The sequence below is a fragment of the Tachysurus vachellii genome, chromosome 8, assembly GCF_030014155.1.
Source record: "Tachysurus vachellii isolate PV-2020 chromosome 8, HZAU_Pvac_v1, whole genome shotgun sequence".
Classification (NCBI taxonomy): domain Eukaryota; kingdom Metazoa; phylum Chordata; class Actinopteri; order Siluriformes; family Bagridae; genus Tachysurus; species Tachysurus vachellii.
The window spans coordinates 29722187-29747519 of NC_083467.1; the positions used below are offsets into that span (position 1 = coordinate 29722187).

The 25333-nt window shown below is 42.3% G+C and overlaps 1 protein-coding gene across 1 annotated transcript; it reads left to right on the top strand.

Moving 5' to 3' along the window:
• The first annotated feature begins 1173 nt into the window (after positions 1 to 1173).
• Positions 1174 to 24231, top strand: wnt10a (wingless-type MMTV integration site family, member 10a). The gene is made up of 4 exons (XM_060877136.1): positions 1174 to 1913; positions 6866 to 7128; positions 13515 to 13912; positions 22198 to 24231. Exons 1-4 carry the CDS (start codon positions 1852 to 1854, stop codon positions 22729 to 22731), a joined length of 1257 nt encoding a protein of 418 aa, XP_060733119.1. The 5' UTR covers positions 1174 to 1851; the 3' UTR covers positions 22732 to 24231.
• The last annotated feature ends 1102 nt before the right edge of the window (positions 24232 to 25333 follow it).

Consider the following 25333-nt stretch of genomic DNA (forward strand, 5'->3'; position numbering starts at 1 on the left):
CAAACACATTTTATTACACATTAAAAGCCACACACACTAACACACACTTAATACAGATGCTAACACACACACTAACACATTTTATTACACACTAAAAGCCACACACACTAACACACACACTAACACACACTTAATACAGATGCTAACACACACACTAACACATTTTATTACACACTAAAAGCCACACACACTAACACACACACTAACACACACTTAATACAGATGCTAACACACACACTAACACATTTTATTACACACTAAAAGCCACACACACTAACACACACACTAACACACACTTAATACAGATGCTAACACACACTAACACATTTTATTACACACTAAAAGCCACACACACTAACACACACATTAACACACACTTAATACAAATGCTAACACACACTAACACATTTTATTACACACTAAAAGCCACACACACTAACACACACACTAACACACACTTAATACAGATGCTAACACACACTAACACATTTTATTACACACTAAAAGCCACACACACTAACACACACTTAATACAAATGCTAACACACACACAAACACATTTTATTACACACTAAAAGCCACACACACTAACACACACTTAATACAGATGCTAACACACACTAACACATTTTATTACACACTAAAAGCCACACACACTAACACACACTTAATACAGATGCTAACACACACTAACACATTTTATTACACACTAAAAACCACACACACTAACACACACTTAATACAGATGCTAACACACACATTAACACATTTTATTACACACTAAAAGCCACACACACTAACACACACACTAACATGGTTTCCAACCTCATTAGTTACGTGTTAATCAGTTAAATCACTTTTAATCTCTCTCTGTGTTTTTCTGGCTTTTCGTACTCAAACTTTAATTATTAAAGTTATTATTATTTTCATTATTATATTAATTAGAAATTTAATTATTAACATATAAAACACTTTACACACAAACAAACACACATATATACAAACACACAAACACACACACAAACACACACACAGAGAAAACACCACCTCCTCCGCAGGGGTTTTTCCTCTCTTCCCTGTGCATGTCACTGCCCGCACTGCCAGTGTGTGTGCACGTGGGGGCGTGTTTATATGTGTGTGTTTGTGTGTGTTTGTGTGTGTGTGTTTGACGATGTGGGCTGGAGAAGCTGCATGCACTACACGAGGCTTAGAATGCGACCATCAACACAAGCACGAGGTTCATAGTACACTCCCCATACACACACTCTCATACACACTCTCACACACACACTCTAATACACTCTCTCTCTCTCTCTCACACACACACACACACACACACTCTAATACACTCTCTCTCTCTCTCTCTCACACACACACACACACACACACTCTAATACACTCACACACACACACACACTGAGAGTTTTCCTGCTCATACTCTCCTCCAGCTGCTCACCACACACGCACGCGCGCACACACACACTCACACAAGAGAGTGATCCTACACAGATTCTGCACCAGCTGCTTGCCACACACACACACACACACACATGCACACACACACACGCACAAACACACGCACATCATAAAGGTGCAGAAGGAACTCACCTGGACGAAAGTGTTGAATGAAAGACGGCGAGCTGCAGCTTTTTCTTCTCCAGCAGTAGGTCTGATCTCGTGCAGGAACACAGCTGGAGTTCTCCAACAGCAATCTTACAGAAGAACCACATCTGAGGAACATCTTGTGATCAGATCTTAAGGAGCAGGAGCTGAAACCCTACTGGAACACTCCACAGGATCAGTCACTTTTTATACTTTGTACTTTTTATTTTTTTATTCTTATATTTTTCGATGGAGAGCTTCAGGATGAGAGCGTTCCTCCTCTTCCACCTTCTCTCCGTTCTCCTACACAAGTAAGTTCTTCTCCTCTTTTTCTTCATTGTTTATTCTTTTTATTCTGTCTCTACATCTCCTCCTCCTCTTCATTTTGCCATCTTCCTCTCCTCTTCATGTATTCTGTTATTTTCCATCTTTTATTTTTCCCCTTTTTAACATCTCTGTTTATTTCTTCTCTCTTCTTCTCCTTAACTTTTACCTCTATTTTATTCATTGTTTTTTCTTTACACCATTTCTGTCTTTCCTTTCTTTTTTTCTTCTCTTTGTTTTTTTGTTGTCTCTTTTTTATTTGTTATTCTCATTCTCTTAGTCACTTCATCTCTTATTAAAACTTCTCATTCTGTCTTTCTGTCTCCTTCTTCTTCTTCTTCTTCTTCTTCTTCGTAGGCTGTTGACCTTCTTTACATCTTGTATTTCTGCTTTTCTCTCACTCTTTCAAAATTTGTTCTGTCTTTTTCTCTTCCATGTCTTTATTCGTCAGTCTTCTTCTTCTTCTTCTTCTTCTTCTTCTTCTTCTTCTTCTTCTTCTTCTTCTTCTTCTCCTCCTCCTCCAGTGAGATGCTCTTTTACATATCCTTTCTTAAAATTTTGGCCTTTTCTTCTTCTCCTCTCCTCTCTCATTCTGTCCATTCTCTCTTTTTTCCACTACACTTCCGTTTCAGAAGACCGTCTGCTTTTTCACTGTATGCTGCTTCATTATTCTGTTGTTTTTATTCCTTCATCACTTGTGAATAAATGAGTAAGTAGAGCGAGTGTGAAGCAGTCAGTGTTCAGCAGCGTGACCTTCGCTGCCCTGAATAATAACACACTTATTATCATCACTGAATGAAAACAAGCCCAGAATAAACACACAATTAAGTTTAAGTGCAGCTCCAGATGATGGAACAGGTTCAGTCACTTTACACTCAGGAGCTTTCAGTACGAGCACCAAAAAACTGTTGGTTACTCTGATCTTCAGTGCGGCTAAAAAAACATCAACCAACTGCTCAGATGAGAGAATATTTATTTATTTATTTGTTTGTTTATCTAACTGCTTTGAAAAAAAGCTAAGGATTGTTTATTTTGTCTGATTTTGAAGTCTTTTCTTCTTGTGCTTTAATAAATAACGATGCATGTCAGATTCTTCTGGTCATGTTGCTCCTCATTCAGGTTTATCAGGCCCACCTTTCCCCAACACCACACCGCAGGCATCTCTCCTGAACATTAACGTTTATTTTCATATCATTAAACACTGTACTGTGCTGTGGAGCTGCGATCACTCCGTTAGACACACAGAACAAAACGTACTGTGGTACAAAACGATTCGAAGCAGTGCTCAGTTTTAAACGTGATATAATTGGAGGAGAAATTCCCTGAACCCTGAGGAACTCCTCCTCTGATTCCGGTTCTGTTTGTAAACTTCAACCTGAGAGATTTTCGGATCAGATTCTGATCTGTACATGACTTCAGCTGATGGAATACAGTATTATACAAAGACAACGATATAGAATGACTGATAAAACTCATGATTTGTTCCTGAAGCTCTTCGGTGTGAACGCCGCTGCTTTAGGGGTTTCTGTTATTCTACAGTATATGGATCTGTGTGTGGAAGATGATTATGTTTATTCTGTAGCGAGAGTCAAAACACGGGGTCAAACCGGGCAAGAAGTGAGGCTGAGACCCGGACGGTACCCGACCGAGACGGCTATATAAACAATCACAACGATCCCAAAACCCCTGTGCTGACTGCCGTTATACACCTTACTCTCTGAAGTTCCTGACAGCTGCATGATTAGTCCTAGTATTGATCTCATTATTCAGTGGATTGTTTAATATCACAGCACAGAGAACAGAGACTTGATCCAGCACACTAACACATGTTCCTGCTCAGTTACTCAAGAGCAGCGTAACGAAGCCATGAGGCGCTAAAGGAGGTGACGACGTGGTGACGTGTGTAAAACGAGGAGATTTTATTTTGTCAAATTAATCAAATCTACTCAGTGTTGGTGTTAATTCATAAAGGATAATCTGACCCAACACTCCCACACCCAACACTCATCTGCTACACAAACTTTAACTTCATTCAGCTCTTGATCCAGAAAAGATTCCTCTCCAGATCAGACAGGACTCTGATGAACTCTTTACAGGTTAGTGATGAGACAGAAGCTTCAGGTGTCCTGAGGTAGAAGATTTAGTCATTTTTTATTTATTCTGCCATTTGGTTATAATAAAGCTCTAGAATCTTTTTCAAGTCCTTTAGACCAATTAGATGCTTTCTTCTTAAATGTCTAGAGCATGAGGATGTAGCATGTAGAGCATGCAGATTCCTGAGTGATATCTAAAGAGAGGATCTTTTACATCGTTGTATAGTTTCTTAACCGGTGGAATGAGACTGGTATAAGAGTTGTTACTGGTGAAGATCTGATCATTAACTGGTGGAGCTGTGAGTTCTCCCTCACAGTGGAGACAAACAAAGGCTGTAGGAAATGACCTGCAGATGTCAGGCGCTCGCTCTGAGACCAAAAACATGGGCTAATGTAATAAATAACAGAATTACAGGAATTATACATCAAAGATTAAACTCCACTTCAAAGATCCTGAGCAATGTGAGTGGCTGTGTGTTGTGGCCAGGCGTTAAACACACACACACACACACACACACACACACACACACACACACACACACACACACACACACACACACACAGATAATTGGTCCTGTTTCACATCCCATTGCCCGCAGTGCGAGCCACATGTGCTGAGCTTCAGTGCTGCTGTACGGCATGACGGCGTCAATAAGAGATGAGATTTTAATGACGTCTCTGTTAAACTGCATGTTTACATGCACATTAATATAAAACAGAAGTGCTGTTCAGTCACTGTGGCCGTACTACTGTATAAACCGAGGTCTGGACCCGTCTACAGGTCGTCATGCTCTCTGTTGGTTTGTGAAACTTCATCACAATAAGGAATAAACTGATGCACTCACACTGATGCAGAGAGGAGTTTAGCCAATCATGTACTTTTGTATTTAATCCAGAACAAAATGTATTTTTTTCTCCAATTAAAGTTAAGTGGACCTCATACATCATAGCAGAGCCTCACGTTATTGACAGCGTAAACTCCTCTGTCCTGAAGATGTAGAGAAGGTCCAGCTTCACCTCTGACTGAGACACAGAGCTCACACTGGAGACTCCTTCATTACATCACACACACACACACACACACACACACACACACACACACACACATACACACACACACTCACACACACACACATACTCACGCACACATCTACTTACATTTAGAAAACGTCCCTGTGAGCTGTTGCTATAGAAACGATAAGGTATCAGAGAGTGAGAACATTAATGTAAACCTTAGTTACAGTCAGAGCTGCTGACCACCAATCAGACACTATGGTGTAGGCTGAAGCTGGTTCCAGTTGTGGTGATGATGTTACAACTGAACAGAGTTCCTGTGGGTCTTTAGTTACTGTCTCACACTCAAGTAACAGCATGAGAATAAATACACAGAACAAGTTTCCCTCGCAGTTATAAATGAAGAGAGTTTGTAGAGTTTATTGATCAAGCAGCTAATACACCCGCATTCACACTCATGACACACGACATGACACACGACATGACACAGGACATGACACAGGACATGACACACTCATGACACAGGACATGACACAGGACATGACACACTACATGACACACGACATGACACACGACATGACACACTCATGACACAGGACATGACACAGGACATGACACACTCATGACACAGGACATGACACAGGACATGACACAGGACATGACACACGACATGACACACTCATGACACAGGACATGACACAGGACATGACACAGGACATGACACATTACATGACACACGACATGACACACTCATGACACAGGGCATGACACAGGACATGACACACAACATGACACAGGACATGACACAGGACATGACACACAACATGACACAGGACATGACACACAACATGACACAGGACATGACACAGGACATGACACACAACATGACACAGGACATGACACAGGACATGACACAGGACATGACACACTCATGACACAGGACATGACACAGGACATGACACATGACATGACACAGGACATGACACAGGACATGACACATAACATGACACACGACATGACATGACATGACACAGGACATGACACAGGACATGACACACGACATGACACAGGACATGACACACGACATGACACAGGACATGACACAGGACATGACACACAACATGACACACGACATGACACACTCATGACACAGGACATGACACACAACTTGACACACAACATGACATGACATGACACAGGACATGACACACAACATGACACACGACATGACATGACACAGGACATGACACAGGACATGACACACGACATGACACAGGACATGACACACAACTTGACACAGGACATGACACAGGACATGACACACAACATGACACAGGACATGACACAGGACATGACACAGGACATGACACAGGACATGACACACAACATGACACAGGACATGACACACGACATGACACAGGACATGACACAGGACATGACACACAACATGACACAGGACATGACACACAACATGACACACGACATGACACAGGACATGACACAGGACATGACACAGGACATGACACACAACATGACACAGGACATGACACAGGACATGACACACGTGTTTATATAAATCTACTGTAGCTTCTAGAGCTAAATGATTGGTACAAATCAGATGAGTACTTACTTACAAGCTTTATTGTTTTTTATAACATTTTGTACACATGTAATGAGCGCTCGTATACGACAATGTGCTCAGATGTGTTGCTACGACAACTCCTGTGGAAGCTTAGAATATAAGCCAGATTAATGAGATCTCTTTTTTCATAGCTGTCACGTTCTTGCTCGTGATTACTGAAAGTTTTCCCTCTCCCTCACTTCTCTTCCAGGGCAGATTCGAATGCCATCATTGGTTTGTCTAAACACATGGAGCCCATCCTCAATGCCAACACGGTGTGTCTCACACTCCCGGGACTCACCAAGAGGCAGATGGACATGTGCATGAGAAACCCAGACGTCACAGCCTCGGCCATCCAGGGCATCCAAATCGCCATCCACGAGTGTCAGCACCAGTTCAGGGGGCATCGCTGGAACTGCTCGAGCCTCGAGACACGAAACAAGATTCCTTACGAGAGCATCGTGTTCAGCCGAGGTGAGACTCAGATGCCTGCTAGGGTAGAAACCTGATTCTATTTCAGTGTGATTAGTTTTACACGTGTTTGTGGGTTGATGTAATTATTCCCAGGGATTTTACTCTTAGTCGTCATGTCAGTAATGCTGTGAGTGCAGGACTCGGGGAAAATGAGTTAAACTTTATTATATAAGCAGTAAAAATAACTCCAGGTAAGAAACATCTCAAGGGAACTGGTAAAGATCACAAGATATCCTGTGGGACATAAAAGAGATTACAGACATGTTGTGGTCATGTGACTTACTCATGCTAAGCCATGCCCTTATAATACACACATTTATAATAAAGATAAGATCGAACTTTATAAATCCTGAAGGATTTTTTATTTTTTTTGCCAGTGACTGCTTCAGAGTACACAAGAAAAACAATCTAAATGATAAGATGCGATACAAACAAAATGTAGAAAAAGACGCTTGAGATTGAAGACAATGTTGGACATGATGTGATATGAAAGATGAAAACAATCCAGTTATATCATTATGAGGTGTGTGGAGTAACAGAGAATTGACCAGGAACATACTCAAGACACAAGTCCATCTGAGGAGCACCGTACCTGATGAAGCGCTTGTGGTCAGGAAGATCTGCTGAGATATCTCCACTCCTGACCACCTGTCTTCTGCTCATCTAAGGTTCTTCTAACTGTATGCTCAGTGTCATGACGTCGTGAAAGTGAGCTGACTCATTCACTCAGCCTGCTGGGAAACCAGTGAGGAACCTGAGAGGAGAAACGTCTTCAAGTTTACAAGTCCAGTCACTTTGACTTACTGCTGCTAGACATGACCTCACCTAGTGTATGATGAATAATGTGGTCACTGCCTCACCATCCTGCTCCTCATGAAAGTCTCCAGTGTCACAGGCGTCGAACAGACATGAAAACGATGTCTGAGTGACGTGTAAGTGAAAGATTTTATTGCCTCCTCTGAAGATGGAGAAAAGACAAGAGTTGTGGTCGTGTGCAAGGTGTCAGATTTAATTAGGTTTATGAACATTGGAGGAACAGAACAGTCCAATAACAAGCAGACCAGCTGAGGACTAAACTCTTTAACACGTTTAAAGTAAATGAAGGTATCTTGCCTGTACACATACTGTATTATGTCCATAGATTAAGGAGGTGATACTTTCACTAGATGAATATGGATTGTTTTGGCGATTAGATGAAGTACTGTGAAGTCATGTCCACATCACCTCACTGTATGATGTGTAGATGTGTGGGACTCTTTAATCTCACTCCCACACTGAGCCGCAGGTTGTGTGTCACTATCAAACTCCACACAAACAGATCAGAGTCTGATCAGGATGCTGGCTCGGTCTCACACCTCTCGAGCGCTCCTGTAGACATCACATGCTCTGTCTAAGGAAGTCAGAGTCATGGGGGTGTAGGAGGGTGGTGTTGAAGGACATGAGCTTCCACGCTGCGCTCTTCTTCTCTCAGCTTCAGCTGTTCAGATTTCATCTTCAGCACAACATTGTTACATCATCAGAAGATATATTATATAGCTGTGATTGATTTGTTTTTCATCTGCACACTGATGCTGACATCTTGTAGTGTGTGTAGAGCAATTGTGTATTTGTGAAGTGTGACTTTTCTCTGTGCACAAGAGCAAAGTCCTGAAACTATTCTATTTCATAGCTAGTGAATTTGCATACTCGTGTATTTACTAGTTTACCGTGTGATGCTAGCGAGAGCGATGACTAAATGCATACTGCTGAAGCCACAGCTGAACACACACATTCCCTGGAATCCAGTCATCTTGCTAATGTAGCTAGCTAACGTGTGTGTATAGGTAGCTTAAGGGTGCACAAGATAGTTTGGATGGAGAGTTAACACAGGTACGATACGAGAGAAGTATCAGCACTGTGCAGCTAGGTGTGTGTGTGTGTGTGTGTGTGTGTGTGTGTGTGTGTGTGTGTGTGTGTGTGTGTGTGTGTGTGTGCACTGTGAATTTGCTTTCAGCACTTTCCCAACTCTCAGCGGGCGACAGCATAAACCCGTTTAGTTGGTTCTGCGTAACCTGCAGTGACATTTTCCTTCAAACTTTAATTTGTTTTCCCACTTCCTGTGCCATCAGTGCAGCCGGCCGTGGCTCACACTCTAAATTATTCGCTTGATTGATTTGCACTCATCAGCTCTGGAGGGAGCCTGAAACAGCATTTCCATGTCTTCCACAGCATCCTGCAGTAAAGTGCCATCCGTCCTCCAGCCCCTGCGGAATCCTAGCATGAAAAAGCTGGCGTGTGAATCGGTGTGTGTGGGATTTTCTTTCTCTTTGTGCATGTGCGTGTGTATCGGGTCAATAGGTTTGAAATGATAACTGAGTGTCATTCAAGTATTTCGTACCAAATCCCCTCCCCGAGGGTGCACGTGGTTCAACATGCACTCTCCTGAATGCACTGCATTCCACAGGCTGGCGGCTTCACACCTCGTAGCTATTACATTCGTTAGTCACTATTTAAACACAGACCAAACAGGACGCAGAGGCAAAAAGACACTACTGAAAAGGACAAGTCCCAATCTGTAAGCGGCGTACCTTCTGACTGACGGTGAGCCCAGACTGAGGCCCGGCACTCCGGCACCTTCTGCACGGCAACACGGATGAATGTGTGCACAAGGGTTACATCAGATACACTCGATCAGCCAAGCCATGTTCATGGGAGGGTCTCAGTGTTTTGCACTGCAGTGTCCTTCATACTATAATGTTATTTACTGCAGTTAGGAAAGTTTCATTTTCATAAATTTCATTGGCACATTTTTGCAAAATTCGAGCACATGCTCCATTCCAGCACGTTCGAGTTGCAAGTTTACACAAGTCCAAAATTCTGTTTCAATAAGCGTTGCAAACACAACTGTGAACTAAAGCAAATAAAAAGGTGAATCACTCCTTTCATCAGAGATGTAGGTATGTTTTTACAATATCAGGTCCCATATGAAAAGTGCCTCATTTTCATCAAGGGTCAGTGAAACTCATCAGGTAAGATGTGGGGCTACTGATTAGAAGCTTGAGGGCCTGACCCTCACCTGACCCTCACCTGACCCTCACCTGGCCCTCACCTGACCCTCACCTGACCCTCACCTGACCCTCACCTGACCCCCACCTAACCCTCACCTGCTCAGCTATGTAACTCAGATAAATGTAAATGAGACTGGATCAGAGCTACTACAGTTCCCACCGCAGGACTTCTCCACCACACGCCAGCTAATGAACAGCACGTCCTCAGAGCAGGAGAACATCAATGTGTAGGACAGGGTTCTGCAGACCCGGGGTTAGGAGCCTGTATTATAGGGAATCCTATAATTCGATTCAGCACTGTTATAAACATGTCTGTTGTTGTAAGCAAGTAAAAAGTCAATCGCTTGTTTCTATAACTATAAATAACCTTCTTCTCTGTGCTCTAAGGAGCGCTTTTAGCATTCACTGAGGTCTCAATCACCTATGTTTCATTTTAATGCATTCCTACTTCATCAGAGTTATTAGCTGTTCTTCTTTTTTAGCTTTTCTGCTAATTCACACCTGTGTGCTCTGGATGTAAATATTATTCTGAATGAACCCTATTAAGAGCTCACGTGCCGTGCTTCAGAAGCTGCTCAGTGACCAGCGTTAACTGTTCGAGCGTTAGCCAGTTGTCTGACATCTCAGTAGTTCTGTCTGATACATTTTTATTTCTTATTGCTTCCAATGATATTCTTTTTCCTACATTTTCTTAGATACAAGCTTTCCACAGATATTTGCTCAAGTCCTGATCAGTTAGCTAACGTGTCCCTCAGTGTCCCTCAGTGTCCCTCAGTGTCTCTCAGTGTCCCTCAGTGTCTCTCAGTGTCCCTCAGTGTCTCTCAGTGTCCCTCAGTGTCTCTCAGTGTCCCTCAGTGTCCCTCAGTGTCCCTCAGTGTCTCTCAGTGTCTCTCAGTGTCCCTCACTGTCTCTCAGTGTCCCTCAGTGTCTCTCAGTGTCCCTCAGTGTCTCTCAGTGTCTCTCAGTGTCCCTCAGTGTCTCTCAGTGTCCCAGAAAGACTGTCCTTTCTATTCATTATTTCTCTCATCTCTGGAGTCTGTCACATTCATATGTGTTCAGAGATCAGCTCAGACATCAGCTCTAATCCCTCCACAGTTACTGTAATCTAATGTTTCCTTACTAATGATGTATAGTAGATCGTGAGCTCATTCCCAGATATTTAGCTAGCTGTTACATTTACATTTACATTTACATTTACAGCATGTGACAGACCCCCTTATCCAGAGCGACGTACATAAGTGTTTAAATCTCTAACATTGAATACATTAACGCTGGATCACTAAGTTTCGTACTTAAGATACCATGAGTTTAAAACATTTGTTCAGAGTTACAATGAAAAAGTGTCAAATGTTTTTTTTTTTTTTAAATGCAAAAGACAAGGAAAGAAGTGCTAGTTGAAGTGTTTCCTGAATAAGTAGGTCTTCAACCGCCGCTTGAAAATATCCAGTGACTCAGCTGTCCGGACCTCTAGGGGAAGTTCATTCCACCACCTTGGTGCCAGTACAGAGAAGAGTCTTGTAGTAAACTTACCTCTTACCCTGAGAGATGGTGGAACCAGTGCTGTAGATCTGAGGGTGTGAGGTGCAGTGTGAGGAGTGATGAGGGCTTTGAGGTAAGAGGGACATGGTCTGGTTTTGGCTTTGTAGGCCAGCATCAGTGTTTTGAATCTGATGCGTGCAGCTACCAGAAGCCAGTAGAGGGATCGCAGCAGTGTGGTGGTGTGGAGAACTCAGGCAGGTTGAAAACAAGCTGTGAGAACAACCTCCTGTGAGATTCTAAAATATCTTCTGAAGAGATTCTTCTGTGAGACTGTTAGCTAGTCTGGAATGATCAGGGTTGGTGTTGAGAAAGGGATCCGCAGTAAATATGAATATTAAGTTAAAATGCTGCCCACTCAAATAAGGGGACATTTTTCTTCAAATTATAGAATATGAAATATAGAATATTTAACACAGTTCTGATAATGCAGAAGACTACAGTATCACACAGCATGTCTTGCTCGGTTCTTGTATACTAACAGCAGATGAAAGCTGAGGAACACCATCTTAGCAGGCTGATGTCACTTAAACACACTTTATCCTCACATCTAGCCGAGTGTTTCTCATTCCCCGAGTTCAAAAATAAGTGTTTTACGTGCGGCGGCGACTCTTTCCCTCTTTCCCTTGTTAAAACCCTTTGATTCCAGCAGGCCTGAGGAACTGCAGCCTATTTAGCTCTCAGTCGCTCTTTCATGTCCTTATTTAATTCTCCATCTGCCCTTAAAAGTGATTTAGCAAGTCAAGCAGCTTTTATGAGCTCTACGGTTATTATTGTTTGAGACCATTAGCTGCTCCCGATCCCCTGTGGTCACCTGTCTCTCTCTCTCTCTGTGTTCTCTCTCTCTCTCTCTCTCTCTCTCTCTCTCTCTCTCTCTCTCTATTCCTTGTAAAGAAAAGAGAAGAAAAGAAAGGCATGTTCAGTAAGTCAGTGCTGTAATGTTTCACTACTGTGTCTGGAGGAATGTCTTTAATTAAATGTGAAAGCAGGAAAGTGCGAATGTTCAGCCATTTGTTTTCCACTGATACTCACTTTACAGGTCTGTAGAAAAAAAAACCAGAATTTTAAACACAACAGCATATTCAGGTAAATAAAGTTAATGATGAAGAAACATGAATAAAAACTACAAACACTGCAGAAAGGTCCTGTTGTAACAGGTTACTCTCTGTTGTTATTTCTGTTACAGCAGCGACAAACATTCTTCTGTAAACTCGTCTGGTCTGGACTGGGATTTAAACCCAGTTCATTCAGATTCTTAAACCTGTGACCATTCACCTTCATGTCAGTTTATATTTTTACTGAAAGAGTAACGTTCTTCTTTCCATGAAGGAACTTCTGATGCAGTGTTAAGAGCATTAGGGGTTGAAGGTCAGCAGTGATTCTCTCACAGTCTTGGGATTTAAACTCATAACCATCTCATCTCAGATGTGCTGCTGAGTTCTGAAGTCTGATTGGTGGTCAGGTGTTGATTAATTCTCTTTAACAGCAGGTTTATATTAATGTCCTCACTATGATACCTTATTGTTTCTATGGAAACGGCTCATTCAGAGGGATGTGTACAGCTCACGATCCACTGACAATAAACAGAAAAGTGTGCAGTCTGTGTTAGGTGCTAGGAGATGTTTATGTATTGTGGTGAAGAGGTTTCCAGTGCCAGTGCTTTAAGGTTTACTGGGTTTCTGAGGTCCTGACATAAACTAGCACTACATCAGTAATTTATTTAATTGATTACAGAGTACGAGTATGACTAGGAGGATTTTTGTTCTAAGAGCTGAGTGTGTATTTTGTGTGTGTGTACTCCAGGTTTTAGGGAGAGTGCGTTTGCATATGCTATCGCCGCAGCAGGAGTGTTACACTCCGTCTCTAATGCCTGCTCCATGGGGAAACTGAAGGCCTGCAGCTGTGATGAGAAGAGGCGTGGAAACGAAGAGGTCTTCCGTCAGAAACTGAACCGGCTGCAGCTTGAGGCCATCCACCGTGGCAAGGGCATGGTCCACGGCGTGATGGAGGAGCGAGGGGGTGTCCTGGAGGACCATGGGGGAGCCAATGGTGGCGGAGCTGTTGAGGAGTGGGAGTGGGGGGGATGCAGCCCCAATGTGGAGTTTGGGGAGAAGTTCTCTAAAGACTTCCTGGACTCCAGAGAGACCTACAGAGACATCCACGCCCGGATGAGACTGCACAACAACCGTGTAGGACGACAGGTGTGTAGCTCTGTGTGTGTAAATATTTATGTTCTTTCACACTTTTAGTGTTATTTAGCAACCAACAAAATTCAAGTGAAAAACAAAAAAAAAAAGAAAAAAGGGAAAAAAAAACTTCAGCTTATTCTAATAGTTTTCAGTGGGATGTTTACGATCTCTGATTGGTTCCAAAACACCTTAATTCTTCTGAAGCTGTTCCTTTGACCAGGATTTGTGCTTTGGGATGTTATCATACAGGAAGTTTGAATTTGGAGCCATGAACAATTCCCTCTATCCTGACTGGAGCTCCAATCCCAGCCAAAGAGAAGCAGCTCCATAGTGTGATGCTGCCACCACAACGTCTTTGTTTTGTTTTTTGTACTTAACACAAACCTATGAATTAGAATTAGTTCAAAAAGTTCTAGCCTGGTCTAATCAGACAGGAACATCTTTCCATGTGGTTTGTTATTGTGAGAAGTTTGTCTGTGATATTGACAGTCCAGTGGGTGATAATTATTTTTGAGTTAGTTAATGATTGGGGAGGCACAGCACGTTCGCCTCACACCTCCAGGGTTGGGGGTTCGATTCCCGCCTCCACCTTGTGTGTGTGGAGTTTGCATGTTCTCCCCGTGCCTCGGGGGTTTCCTCCGGGTACTCCGGTTTCCTCCCCCGGTTCAAAGACATGCATGGTAGGTTGATTGGCATCTCTGGAAAATTGTCCGTAGTGTGTGATTGTGTGAGTGAATGAGAGTGTGTGTGTGTGTGCCCAGCGATGGGTTGGCACTCCGTCCAGGGTGTATCCTGCCTTGATGCCCGATGACGCCTGAGATAGGCACAGGCTCCCCGTGACCTGAGGTAGTTCGGATAAGCGGTAGAAGATGAATGAATGAATGAATGAGTTCTAGCCTGGTCTAATCAGACAGGAACATCTTTCCATGTGGTTTGTTATTGTGAGAAGTTTGTCTGTGATATTGACAGTCCGGTGGGTGATAATTATTTTTGAATGAGTTAATGATTAGTTAATTGCACAGACGATGTATTCAGGACTTCAGGTTCGAGTTGAATGTATCAGTGGGATAAAAGTTTAGTGCTCACTGGACAATACATCATTCTGATCCACTCAGACATGAGCTTATTAGAACTGTTAGCTGTACACATCCCTGTGAATGATCTGTTACTATAGAAATGGTATGTGTTAGAATGATTCAGTGTAATGTATATGTGATGTTTAGAGTAGACAACTGCTGTAATAACCATTGCACTGCTGCTGCTGCGTTCTGAGCCCCAGCATGTGTACGTCTGTAAAAACAGTTTCCTTTAGACGTTTTTCCCTAAAATTGTTTCATTTTTTGTTCAGTTGAATATTGTTGCTGTATTGCATTGAACAGATCTGGCATGATGATGATGATGATGATGATGATGATGATGATGATGATCACAAAACAGTAATATTAACAAGAAGTTAATAAGGGAGTGTGTTTAAGGTCTTATATGAAAATTTAGCATGTGGGTGTTTCATATATGTAACAATCACACACACACAGACACACACAGACACACACTCACACACAGACACACAGACACACAAGACACAGAGAGCATGTAGTGTGTATGAATCAGCAGTCTAAGGGTTTGAGTACTCTGGGAGGTGGATCAGCTTTCTGTTCTTTTCATTGTGTGTTAAAGTGATGTTTCAAAGATGAGCTCTGCTTTATTCACACACACATACACACACACACACACACACACACACACACACACACACACACCACATACACACTTTTTGCTCTGACTTTGATGTTCAGATTTCATGGACACTAAACACTTGGTGTGATGGTCGTATCTGTGTTTATGTGCTCCAGATTGTTTAATCTAAAGCACAGAGACATATTGCACTGTGTAAATGATCAGGAAGGGCTTGTTCACACACAGACATACACACACACCCACACACACAAAGACACACACACACCTTATCCATGCTCAATTACCTGCAGCATAAGTCTGTTTCATCTGCACTGAAATCCCCCTCAGATGCTTTAACCAGTAGCAACACATTCACAATTACAGGCTTAGGCTAAAGCAAACATCTGCATTCTCCCTGACACTCACACACACACACACACACACACACACACACACACACCAGTGCATGCTGTTCCTTGTCATGTCCTTGTTGGTGGGTTTCAGTGTGTGATGTATTAAAACTACTGTTATGCTGATAAATGATCAAAGCTATTTCTAGTTAAGCAAGAGTTTAGTACAGCAAGAAATAAATGTAAATAGAGATATAACAATCGGCAAATAAAGTACAGCAAAAATCTTCATCCTGCACTTTGATGAAAATGAGAGATTGTCTGGTACTTGATGAAGTCATTGAAGTCCATGGACTTAGCACACAACCCTGAGGTACGCCTGTGTTCAGGATGAGGGTAAGAGGACGTGTGATTCCCAAACCTTCAGACTGAGGTCTATTGGTGAGGACGTTCAGAGTCCAACTGCAGATAAAGGTGCTGATGCTGAGTTCAATACGCTCTGTGATCAGTTTAGTGGGGATGACTGAGTTAGATGCAGACCTAAAGTCAGTGATGTGCATCCTTATGTCTTGGTGTTGTCCAGCTGGGTGAGGGCTGAATAAGAGCAGTAGAAATGACCTGTGTTACAGTTCAGCCCGGACTTTTGGCCATGTGCGTTTGTTTACGTTTCGTGTCACGTGTCTGCTCCGCCTTTGTTTACCCCTCCCCCTCTCTGCACACCTGTTCCCTATGTGTTCATTGTCTTGTCTATTTAACCGTGCAGTGTTGCCGATGGCAGCGCGGAATCATCGTCAGTGTATGTTGTTTTTCCTCTTCCTTTGTCCTGTTTAGTTTTCGTCCATGTTCCTGTTCAGTGTATATTTAAGTTATTAAACCTATTTATTTGAAGCTTTCCTGCGTATGGGTCTGTCTTCCTCCACCTGATGTGACAACCTGTTCCATCTCCAGAAAACTGGTGGAAATCCAGTGTAGGTGTTAGGTCTGCTATGAGGTGAGTGGAACAGGGTGGAACTTGATGATGGGGTCTTCAGGCATGTGGGCACAGTAACCTGGGCCAGAGACAAGTTGAGGATGTCCTGGGGCAGGTGTCTGGGTATGACATGAGGGCCAGTGACCTCACACATCCACTCTGCTCATTGTGGAGAGTGAGAGGAAATGACCAGTGTGCTGCCTCAGGCACTGCTGCTCTGTTATCAGTGATGGTCTGGATGATGAGTTGTTGAATATGTGCTCTTAAATGCTAAGTTGATGACATGTTGGTCAGGACTATAAGGTATAGATCCAGGTTATAACAATATGATGAGACATTCTGAGATGAGAGTGATGTTGTGTTATACAGGACATAGCAGAGGCGTGGTGTGTCTGTGCCCAGCTCGCTCCCACTGTGGGAAACTACTCATTGTTTGCTGCTTCCCTTCTGCATAATTTCTCCCTGTATCATTCCATCAGTCCATTTCTGCTCCGCTTGATTGTTCAGACAAAACACACGTGAGATCATTGGGGTGGCTTTTCTTCTGAACTACTCGGTCATCCACTCCGGACACTCAATGAGCCATGTAACTATTTCCTTATGTGCATACACACAGCTGTTCACATCACTGTTTGTGTGTCAGTCCTCTTCATTGTTCAGCTTTTTATAGCCCAGTTTTTATGCTTCAGTATGTTCAATGTTTCAGTTGCATTCTGAGCGCTAACTCATAATGATAGATACAGATACAAAATGAACAGTTGTATTATTGTAAAGAACAGATTCAAAATAAATAATACTCGACATATCCATGCTGGACAGAAAATGAGCCATGAAGCTATTTTCCTATTACACACAAACAGATTGAGGTGGGACATGATAGTAGCCTTATTGTTGATTATAATATTATAATCATTACCTAGAAGATCCAGTAGTCTGTAAAGTCTGGACAGCAGGAAATGACCTTCTATATATTTCCGAACACAGAGCTTCATCTTCATCATAATGTCTTGATCTGAGCTATGACATGTCAGTCTGGGGTTAATCTGTTGATCTGAGTTACAGTGTATCAGACACAGTGTATCAGATACAGTGTGTCAGTTACATTGTGTCAGTTACATTGTGTCAGTTACATTGTGTGAGTTACAGTGTGTGAGTTACAGTGTGTGAGTTATAGTGTGTTAGTTATAGTGTGTTGGTTGCAGTGTTAGTTACAGTGTGTTAGTTACAGTGTGTCAGTTACAGTGTGTTAGTTACAGTGTGTGATTTACAGTGTGTTGGTTGCAGTGTTAGTTACAGTGTGTCAGTTACAGTGTGTTAGTTACAGTGTGTGAGTTACAGTGTGTGAGTTACAGTGTGTGTGTTACAGTGTTAGTTACAGTGTGTGAGTTACAGTGTGTTAGTTACAGTGTGTGAGTTACAGTGCAGTGTGTGAGTTACAGTGTGTGAGTTACAGTGTTAGTTACAGTGTGTTAGTTACAGTGTGTGAGTTACAGTGCGTTAGTTACAGTACAGTGTGTGAGTTACAGTGCGTGAGTTACAGTGCAGTGTGTTAGTTACAGTGTGTGAGTTACAGTGTGTTAGTTACAGTGTGTGAGTTACAGTGTGTTAGTTACAGTGTGTGAGTTACAGTGTGTGAGTTACAGTGTGTTAGTTACAGTGTGTGAGTTACAGTGTGTTAGTTACAGTGTGTGAGTTACAGTGTGTTAGTTACAGTATTAGGACCTTTAAGGTCATGTTTCAGTGTTGTGTATTGCAGAGTGATTGATTGATGGCTCATCACAGTGATTGATTGATGGCTCATCACAGTGATTGATTGATGGCTCATCACAGTGATTGATTGATGGCTCATCACAGTGATTGATTGATGGCTTATCACAGTGATTGATTGATGGCTCATCACAGTGATTGATTGATGGCTTATCACAGTGATTGATTGATGGCTCATCACAGTGATTGATTGATGGCTTATCACAGTGATTGATTGATGGCTCATTACAGTGATTGATTGATGGCTCATCACAGTGATTGATTGATGGCTCATCACAGTGATTGATTGATGGCTCATCACAGTGATTGATTGATGGCTCATCACAGTGATTGATTGATGGCTCATCACAGTGATTGATTGATGGCTTATCACAGTGATTGATTGATGGCTCATCACAGTGATTGATTGATGGCTTATCACAGTGATTGATTGATGGCTCATTACAGTGATTGATTGATGGCTCATCACAGTGATTGATTGATGGCTTATCACAGTGATTGATTGATGGCTCATTACAGTGATTGATTGATGGCTCATCACAGAGCTGTCATTGTCATGTGATTAATATGTTACTGTTTGTGTTGGAGAGAAAATAAAAGAGTTGAAATGAGTTGTAACTGCTTTGATGTTTTTTATAAACAAGGCAGCCGATTTGGCTGAGCGTGATCATGAGAGGAGGAAAGAGGGAGAAGAGATAAAGTAGAGAAATAAACAGCAGATAGACACATGAGGTGGTCGCTGGAGGAGCAGGAGCTCATGCTGCATCACGGATCAGTGCTTAACAAGTTCAGCCTGCTGAAAGGAGGATCATCAACCTGTCACATGTCTTCTCTCACCTCACTATCCTGCAATCATGACCTCAGCTTTTACTGCCATAAACTTACCTCCACACAGTAACCATGAGCTTCACCTCCACCTCACAGGATTAACTTTACCTTTCTGTTTAGGGCATTTGGCAGATGCAACTGTTTTATTGGACCTCACTGACCAATTAAGGGTTAAGTGCCATCAGTGGACCTTAACCACGTCCCCCACCTTTCACCTCCACCTCACACAGTAACTTCACGTCTTTATTTAATCAAGAATGTAATTTAATTAAAATAAAATGTCTTTTTTTATTAAAACAATTAAACAATTAAAATCACATAAATAATCTTTACCTTTAAAATATTATATATAAATTCTAATATAAATGCAAATTTGTCTAATAAATGTATTTAATTTGTAACATCAATTTAATACATTAATGTTGATAACAGTTTCTCAAAGCAAAAACAAAAGTTATTATTAGTCTTTAAACTAATAAATGTCCTGACTGCAGAGGATTGTGGGTAAAAGATGGCCGACATGTGGAATTAGAGAATAAGAGAAGATGATAAGCCCCGCCCCTCTGTCAGGAAGTGAGGAATGCCGTGTGGTTGTTAGGGTTTACATGCCTTTTCATGCCCACTCTCAGTTCTTCACACTAAACACACCTGATTACAGTGCATGAAACACACACACACACACACACACACACACACACACACACACACACACACACACAGGCACACAGACACTTCAAACGATTTTACACTTCAAATACGTTGGGAAGTTAAACAGGTTTCACCTTCCTACTCTCTGATTACTGAGGAACACTTTTAAAAGAAGATCGTGTGTGTGTGTGTGTGTGTGTGTGTGTGTGTGTGTGTTTCATGCACTATAGGAAGTATTCATTCTAATAAAACAGCATGTGTACATCAAACACTCAGAGACTAACACATACAGGAGCTCATAAATCTATATGGTTTAGTCTGCAGAGAGAGAGAGTGTGTGTGTGTGTGTGTGTGTGTTGAGGAGTGTATAGCATGTTGATTGGTGCAGAGCAAGAGCAGAAGAACATCTGGACAGTTAATTGCAGGAGAGAGGAGCCGGGTTTTCTATAAAGCAGCACCACACTGAGATCAAACACACCACGCTGGGAACACACTCAGACCACAGGTCATACACACACACACACACACACACACACACACACACACACACACACACACACACACAATGTTTAGGGTGAACATTGTATCTTTTTTCACTACTTCTACTTCTACTATTACTAATAATAATTATGATTTATTATCCTCTGGCAAAACAGAACTGGAAAGCCTCCAGGATCCTAGCTTGATCTTGTGTGTGTGTGTGTGTGTGTGTGTGTGTGAGAGAGAGAGAGAGAGAGAGAGAGAGAGAGAGAGAGAGAGAGAGAGAGAGAGAGAGAGAAAGAGATGACTCAGGGCTGAGTGTGTGGATGTCACTAACCTGTTCCCTCACCATCAGTGGGTTCTAGATTAATTTTTCAGCTGGTGTTGCTGCTTTAATAGGGCTGAACACACACACACACACACATCAAAGTCTGGAACAGATACACATTTGAAATCGCACCTCATTCCCTATTCACTTGCAGGACACACAAACACCATCACTAGTCCACTGTGTGTGTGTGTGTCCCAAACTGCAGTGATCTCAAAATCACAGAACTAGAGACGTACTTTCTGTTCCACACATCACTTCCTGTTTGGGTCCGACACCCTGAGCCTCCAGGTGCTTCAATCACAGCTTCTGCCTTTTCTCTGATCACACAGGATGTGAGCAGGCTTGTCCACTTCCTACACGGCTGCAGGGGTTTTACACTTCTCTCCTTGTCCCCTACATGTGGGACACTTTTAAAAATGAGACATTTCTTGTGTAACACTGCAGACTGGCTGTGTCCTAAATTCTCCTGTATTCTTCAAGCCCTCAGTCATACATGCACACTTGGCATTATGTGTGCTACACTTTTATTTATATTAGGAAGGAGTTGAGCTCAGGATCATTTTATTTATATCACGTTCTTATTATACACCATTACATTACAATAGCATATTATAAGTGTGTGTTAGTTGTTGCCACAGTGATAATTTAGGTAGTTTAGATACAGTAAATAAAATGTATTATTTGCAGCTGAACAATGCAGCAGTACTGGACTGCTGAGCTCTTTGTGTGTGTGTGTGTGTGTGTGTGTGTGTGTGTGTGTGTGTGTGTGTGTGTGTGTGTGTGCGTGTGTGTGTGTCTGTCAGTATGAGGGTGGCCCTCACTTCCTTTCAGTAATTGAATCTGAGAGTTGGTAAGTGAAGCTGATAGATGAAGGAAGGGAGGACTAAACATGTACACACACACACACACACACACACACACACACATTCTGTGTTATCAGGGCTGGACATGTCGTTAGACTGCGATTATACCTGATTACGTAGAAGTTTTTCATTAGCGCAAGTTGAGCTGGATGTGGCTGTAATGATCTGAAGGGAAGGAAATAAATCTGTTTCCTGTTGACATTTTAAACCTCACTAAACTCTAATAGTTTATATATTTAAACGTGTGTCAGTTCAATACAGTCGAGCAGTAGTTTAGATTAGTTTCTTGTTTCATGTGTGATGTCTACCGATTTTAGTCCATGATCTAGCTCCGTCTCACTGGACATTCTCTCAGCAGTTGATTGTTGTTTCCTGTCTTGCAGGTGGTGCTGGATCACATGCGGCGGAAGTGCAAGTGTCACGGCACGTCGGGAAGCTGCCAGCTTAAGACATGTTGGCAGGTGACCCCTGATTTTCGGCTGGTGGGTTCGCTCCTGAAGGAGCGCTTCAACCTCGCTGCACTTATCAAAACACACAACCGCAACACAGGCCAAGTGGAGCATGTACCTCAGCACCAGCACCATCATCATCATCATCATCACAATCATCAAAACCACTTTCACCACCATCCCCCGCAGCACCAGCGGCGACGCAACAACGCCAACGAGCTTGTCTACTTTGAGAAGTCTCCAGATTTCTGCGAAAGGGACATCGAGTCAGACTCGGCAGGGACTCAGGGACGCATCTGCAACAAGACGAGCCAAGGCATGGACAACTGCGAGAGTCTGTGCTGTGGGCGAGGACACAACATCCTGCAGCAAACACGACGTGAACGCTGCAACTGCAAGTTCCACTGGTGCTGCTACGTGGTGTGTGAGGAGTGCAGGGTAAATGAGTGGGTCAGCGTCTGTAAGTGACAACAGCTACAACTTGGATAAACGAATAAATATATAAACATCCAGCGACAGGGAGAGACACAAGGGCAGGACAAAGACGATCGAGAGATGATCAGACATTTAACCAAGGGACTGCTAGTATTCTGTTCTCTGTAATGGAACAGAAAGTAAAGAAACACTTGTTGGAGTATAAACCTGGTGTACACTGTGTAACTCTGCCCCCTCGTGCCCACTTCTGCCCCCTCGTGACCACCTTTTCACACCACAAGTCCACTCACAGTAGTTCTGCACTGTTCTTTCAGAAACAAAAGTGTTTTTAAATGAAATAAGATTATTAATAAAATAAGGATTGTGGATGAACTTTAGAGAGCACTGAGTAACATGGTTAACCTTTAAATATCTGAGCTCAGGGGAAGCGAACGTCAGGGGCTCTCTCAAAGAAGACAAAAAAGATCCAGCAGATTTATCCACTGTTCACAATGCCTTGGGTTTTCTTGTACATCTTTATTTGTCTTAACACTTTAGTTGGTGTTCCACACACTTGCTGGTGTTTACTGGATTTTCCGGACTGTAAGACACATTAAAGCGGTGCTAAGACAAACGTCGCCCTCTGGCACGGTATCTTTATTCACCAGAATGTTTGTACCACCCGATAATTAGTGTTGCCATAGTAATTAACAGTGTTTACCATGGAAAGCTTGATGTTGTATTGATGAGGATCTTCTCCACATATCTAACTGTGGTGTAGTTTACCCCACGCAGTGGAAGTTCTGGAGAATCGTGTCTACCATAAAACCCCCTTAAAGAGTTCTTTGAGACTCGAGGAAGCCCCAGTGATACCATTTTCTCACTAACTTCCTATCCTAGCTAACAATCATATGAAACCAGAGTTAAGCACACCTCAATGTGGTGTTTGGAACCTGCCTATAAATATTGGCACCCAGATAAGAAGTCCAGTTTAATCTTTCGGGACTCAGATGCTGTAGGTTCTTATTACTCTGTACTATAATGATATTATGACACAGCTGTACTCATCAAATCATCGAGCGCCTTCAGGTAGCTTCATAGTTATGGAAACAGGAGGCATAAACATAACAGGAGCACTTTCTCCAGGGCAGTTCATCTTTCTCATCTTTCCTCCTTGGATGAATCTCTAATCCTCAACTCTTTAGCTGCACTGTTAATCTCTTAATTTAACCTGCAGCACGCCGAGCACCAGTGGGGAAACCCGTCCTAATGCAGAGGGGAATTCTGCTGGGGAAAACAAGCACACACACACACACACACACACACATGCTCTTCATGGTTCACTGGACAAAAGTAGAAGGATTTGAGTTTGTCCTCTGTTCTGTCACGTGAACCGTGTCATCCTCAGTGGAACTGTTTGCACAGTCACAGCAGCTTCAGCTCTCCGTACATGACTGAAGTCACTTTCTGCCTCCACACATTATACACATTTCTTTTGTAGTTTTGTTTTATTATTTAAAACTGTATAATGTTTTAAGTTGAAATGTATAAGTTATTTTATTTTGTGGATAATTTAAGATTTAAGATAATAATAATAATAATAATAATAATAATAATAATAATAATAATAATAATAAAGTAAGAGAGAGATTTGGTGTGACTTGTGGTCATTTCTGATAGATTGCTGAATGGACGGATGGATGGATGGATGGATGGATGGATGGATGGATGGATGGATGGATGAATGGATCTACAGATTTAGCTGATTCATCCAGATGCTTGTTGTTGGAGTCACTTGGAGATGCTCACTGCTGCTGAAGGATGTAGATGTTCTTCCTTTGAAAGCTTTAGGATTGGAATTGCTTTTGCACTCAATGTTCCAGTTTCATACAGTAGACTTTCATTTAAAACTTCACACACTCTCACACACTCTCACACACTCTTACACACTGTTACACACTCTCACACACTCTCTCACACACTCTCACACACTCTTACACACTGTTACACACTCTCACACACACTCTCACACACTCTTACACACTGTTACACACTCTCACACACTCTCACACTCACACACTCACACACACTCACACATTCTCACACACTCTTACACACTCTCACACACTCTTACACACTCTTACACACTCTCACACACACTCACACACACTCACACACTCTCACACACTCTCACACACTCGTACACACTCTCACACACTCTCACACACTCTTACACACTCTCACACACACTCTCACACACTCTCCAGTGTCACCAACCAAATAAAACATTTTTTGAGTAATGTGGAATTGATAGATGGATGGCAGAACATTAGAAGAACAGAACATTAGAAGAGTGGTGATTGGTTAACCAGTGATGAGGTCATTGATACTGAAGTAAGATGTTTCTCCAGCTTGTGAACGTGCTTCATTCTCCATCAGAGTCATTACGCTAAGTGGCTCAGTGATGATGAAAGATAATCAGAATGATATCAGATACCTGAAAATGTATCTCCTCCTTATAGAGTGTTCACATATAATCTCACCTCAAAGTTCATGTCACTCCAACACCAACAAGATGTTCCTGCTTTACTCAGTCCTCAGATTCCCTGTCAGGAACTTCAGAGAAATCCTCGACACCGACTCCAGTCTGAAGCTG

What these genes read in the sequence shown, in the direction of transcription:
- wnt10a (XM_060877136.1), top strand. Translation starts at nt 1,852, where the DNA reads ATGGAGAGCTTCAGGATGAGAGCGTTCCTCCTCTTCCACCTTCTCTCC. An exon ending in CTCTCCGTTCTCCTACACAA is followed by an intron (nt 1,914 to 6,865) that starts GTAAGTTCTTCT and finishes CTTCTCTTCCAG; the next exon opens with GGCAGATTCGAATGCCATCA. An exon ending in GAGCATCGTGTTCAGCCGAG is followed by an intron (nt 7,129 to 13,514) that starts GTGAGACTCAGA and finishes TGTGTACTCCAG; the next exon opens with GTTTTAGGGAGAGTGCGTTT.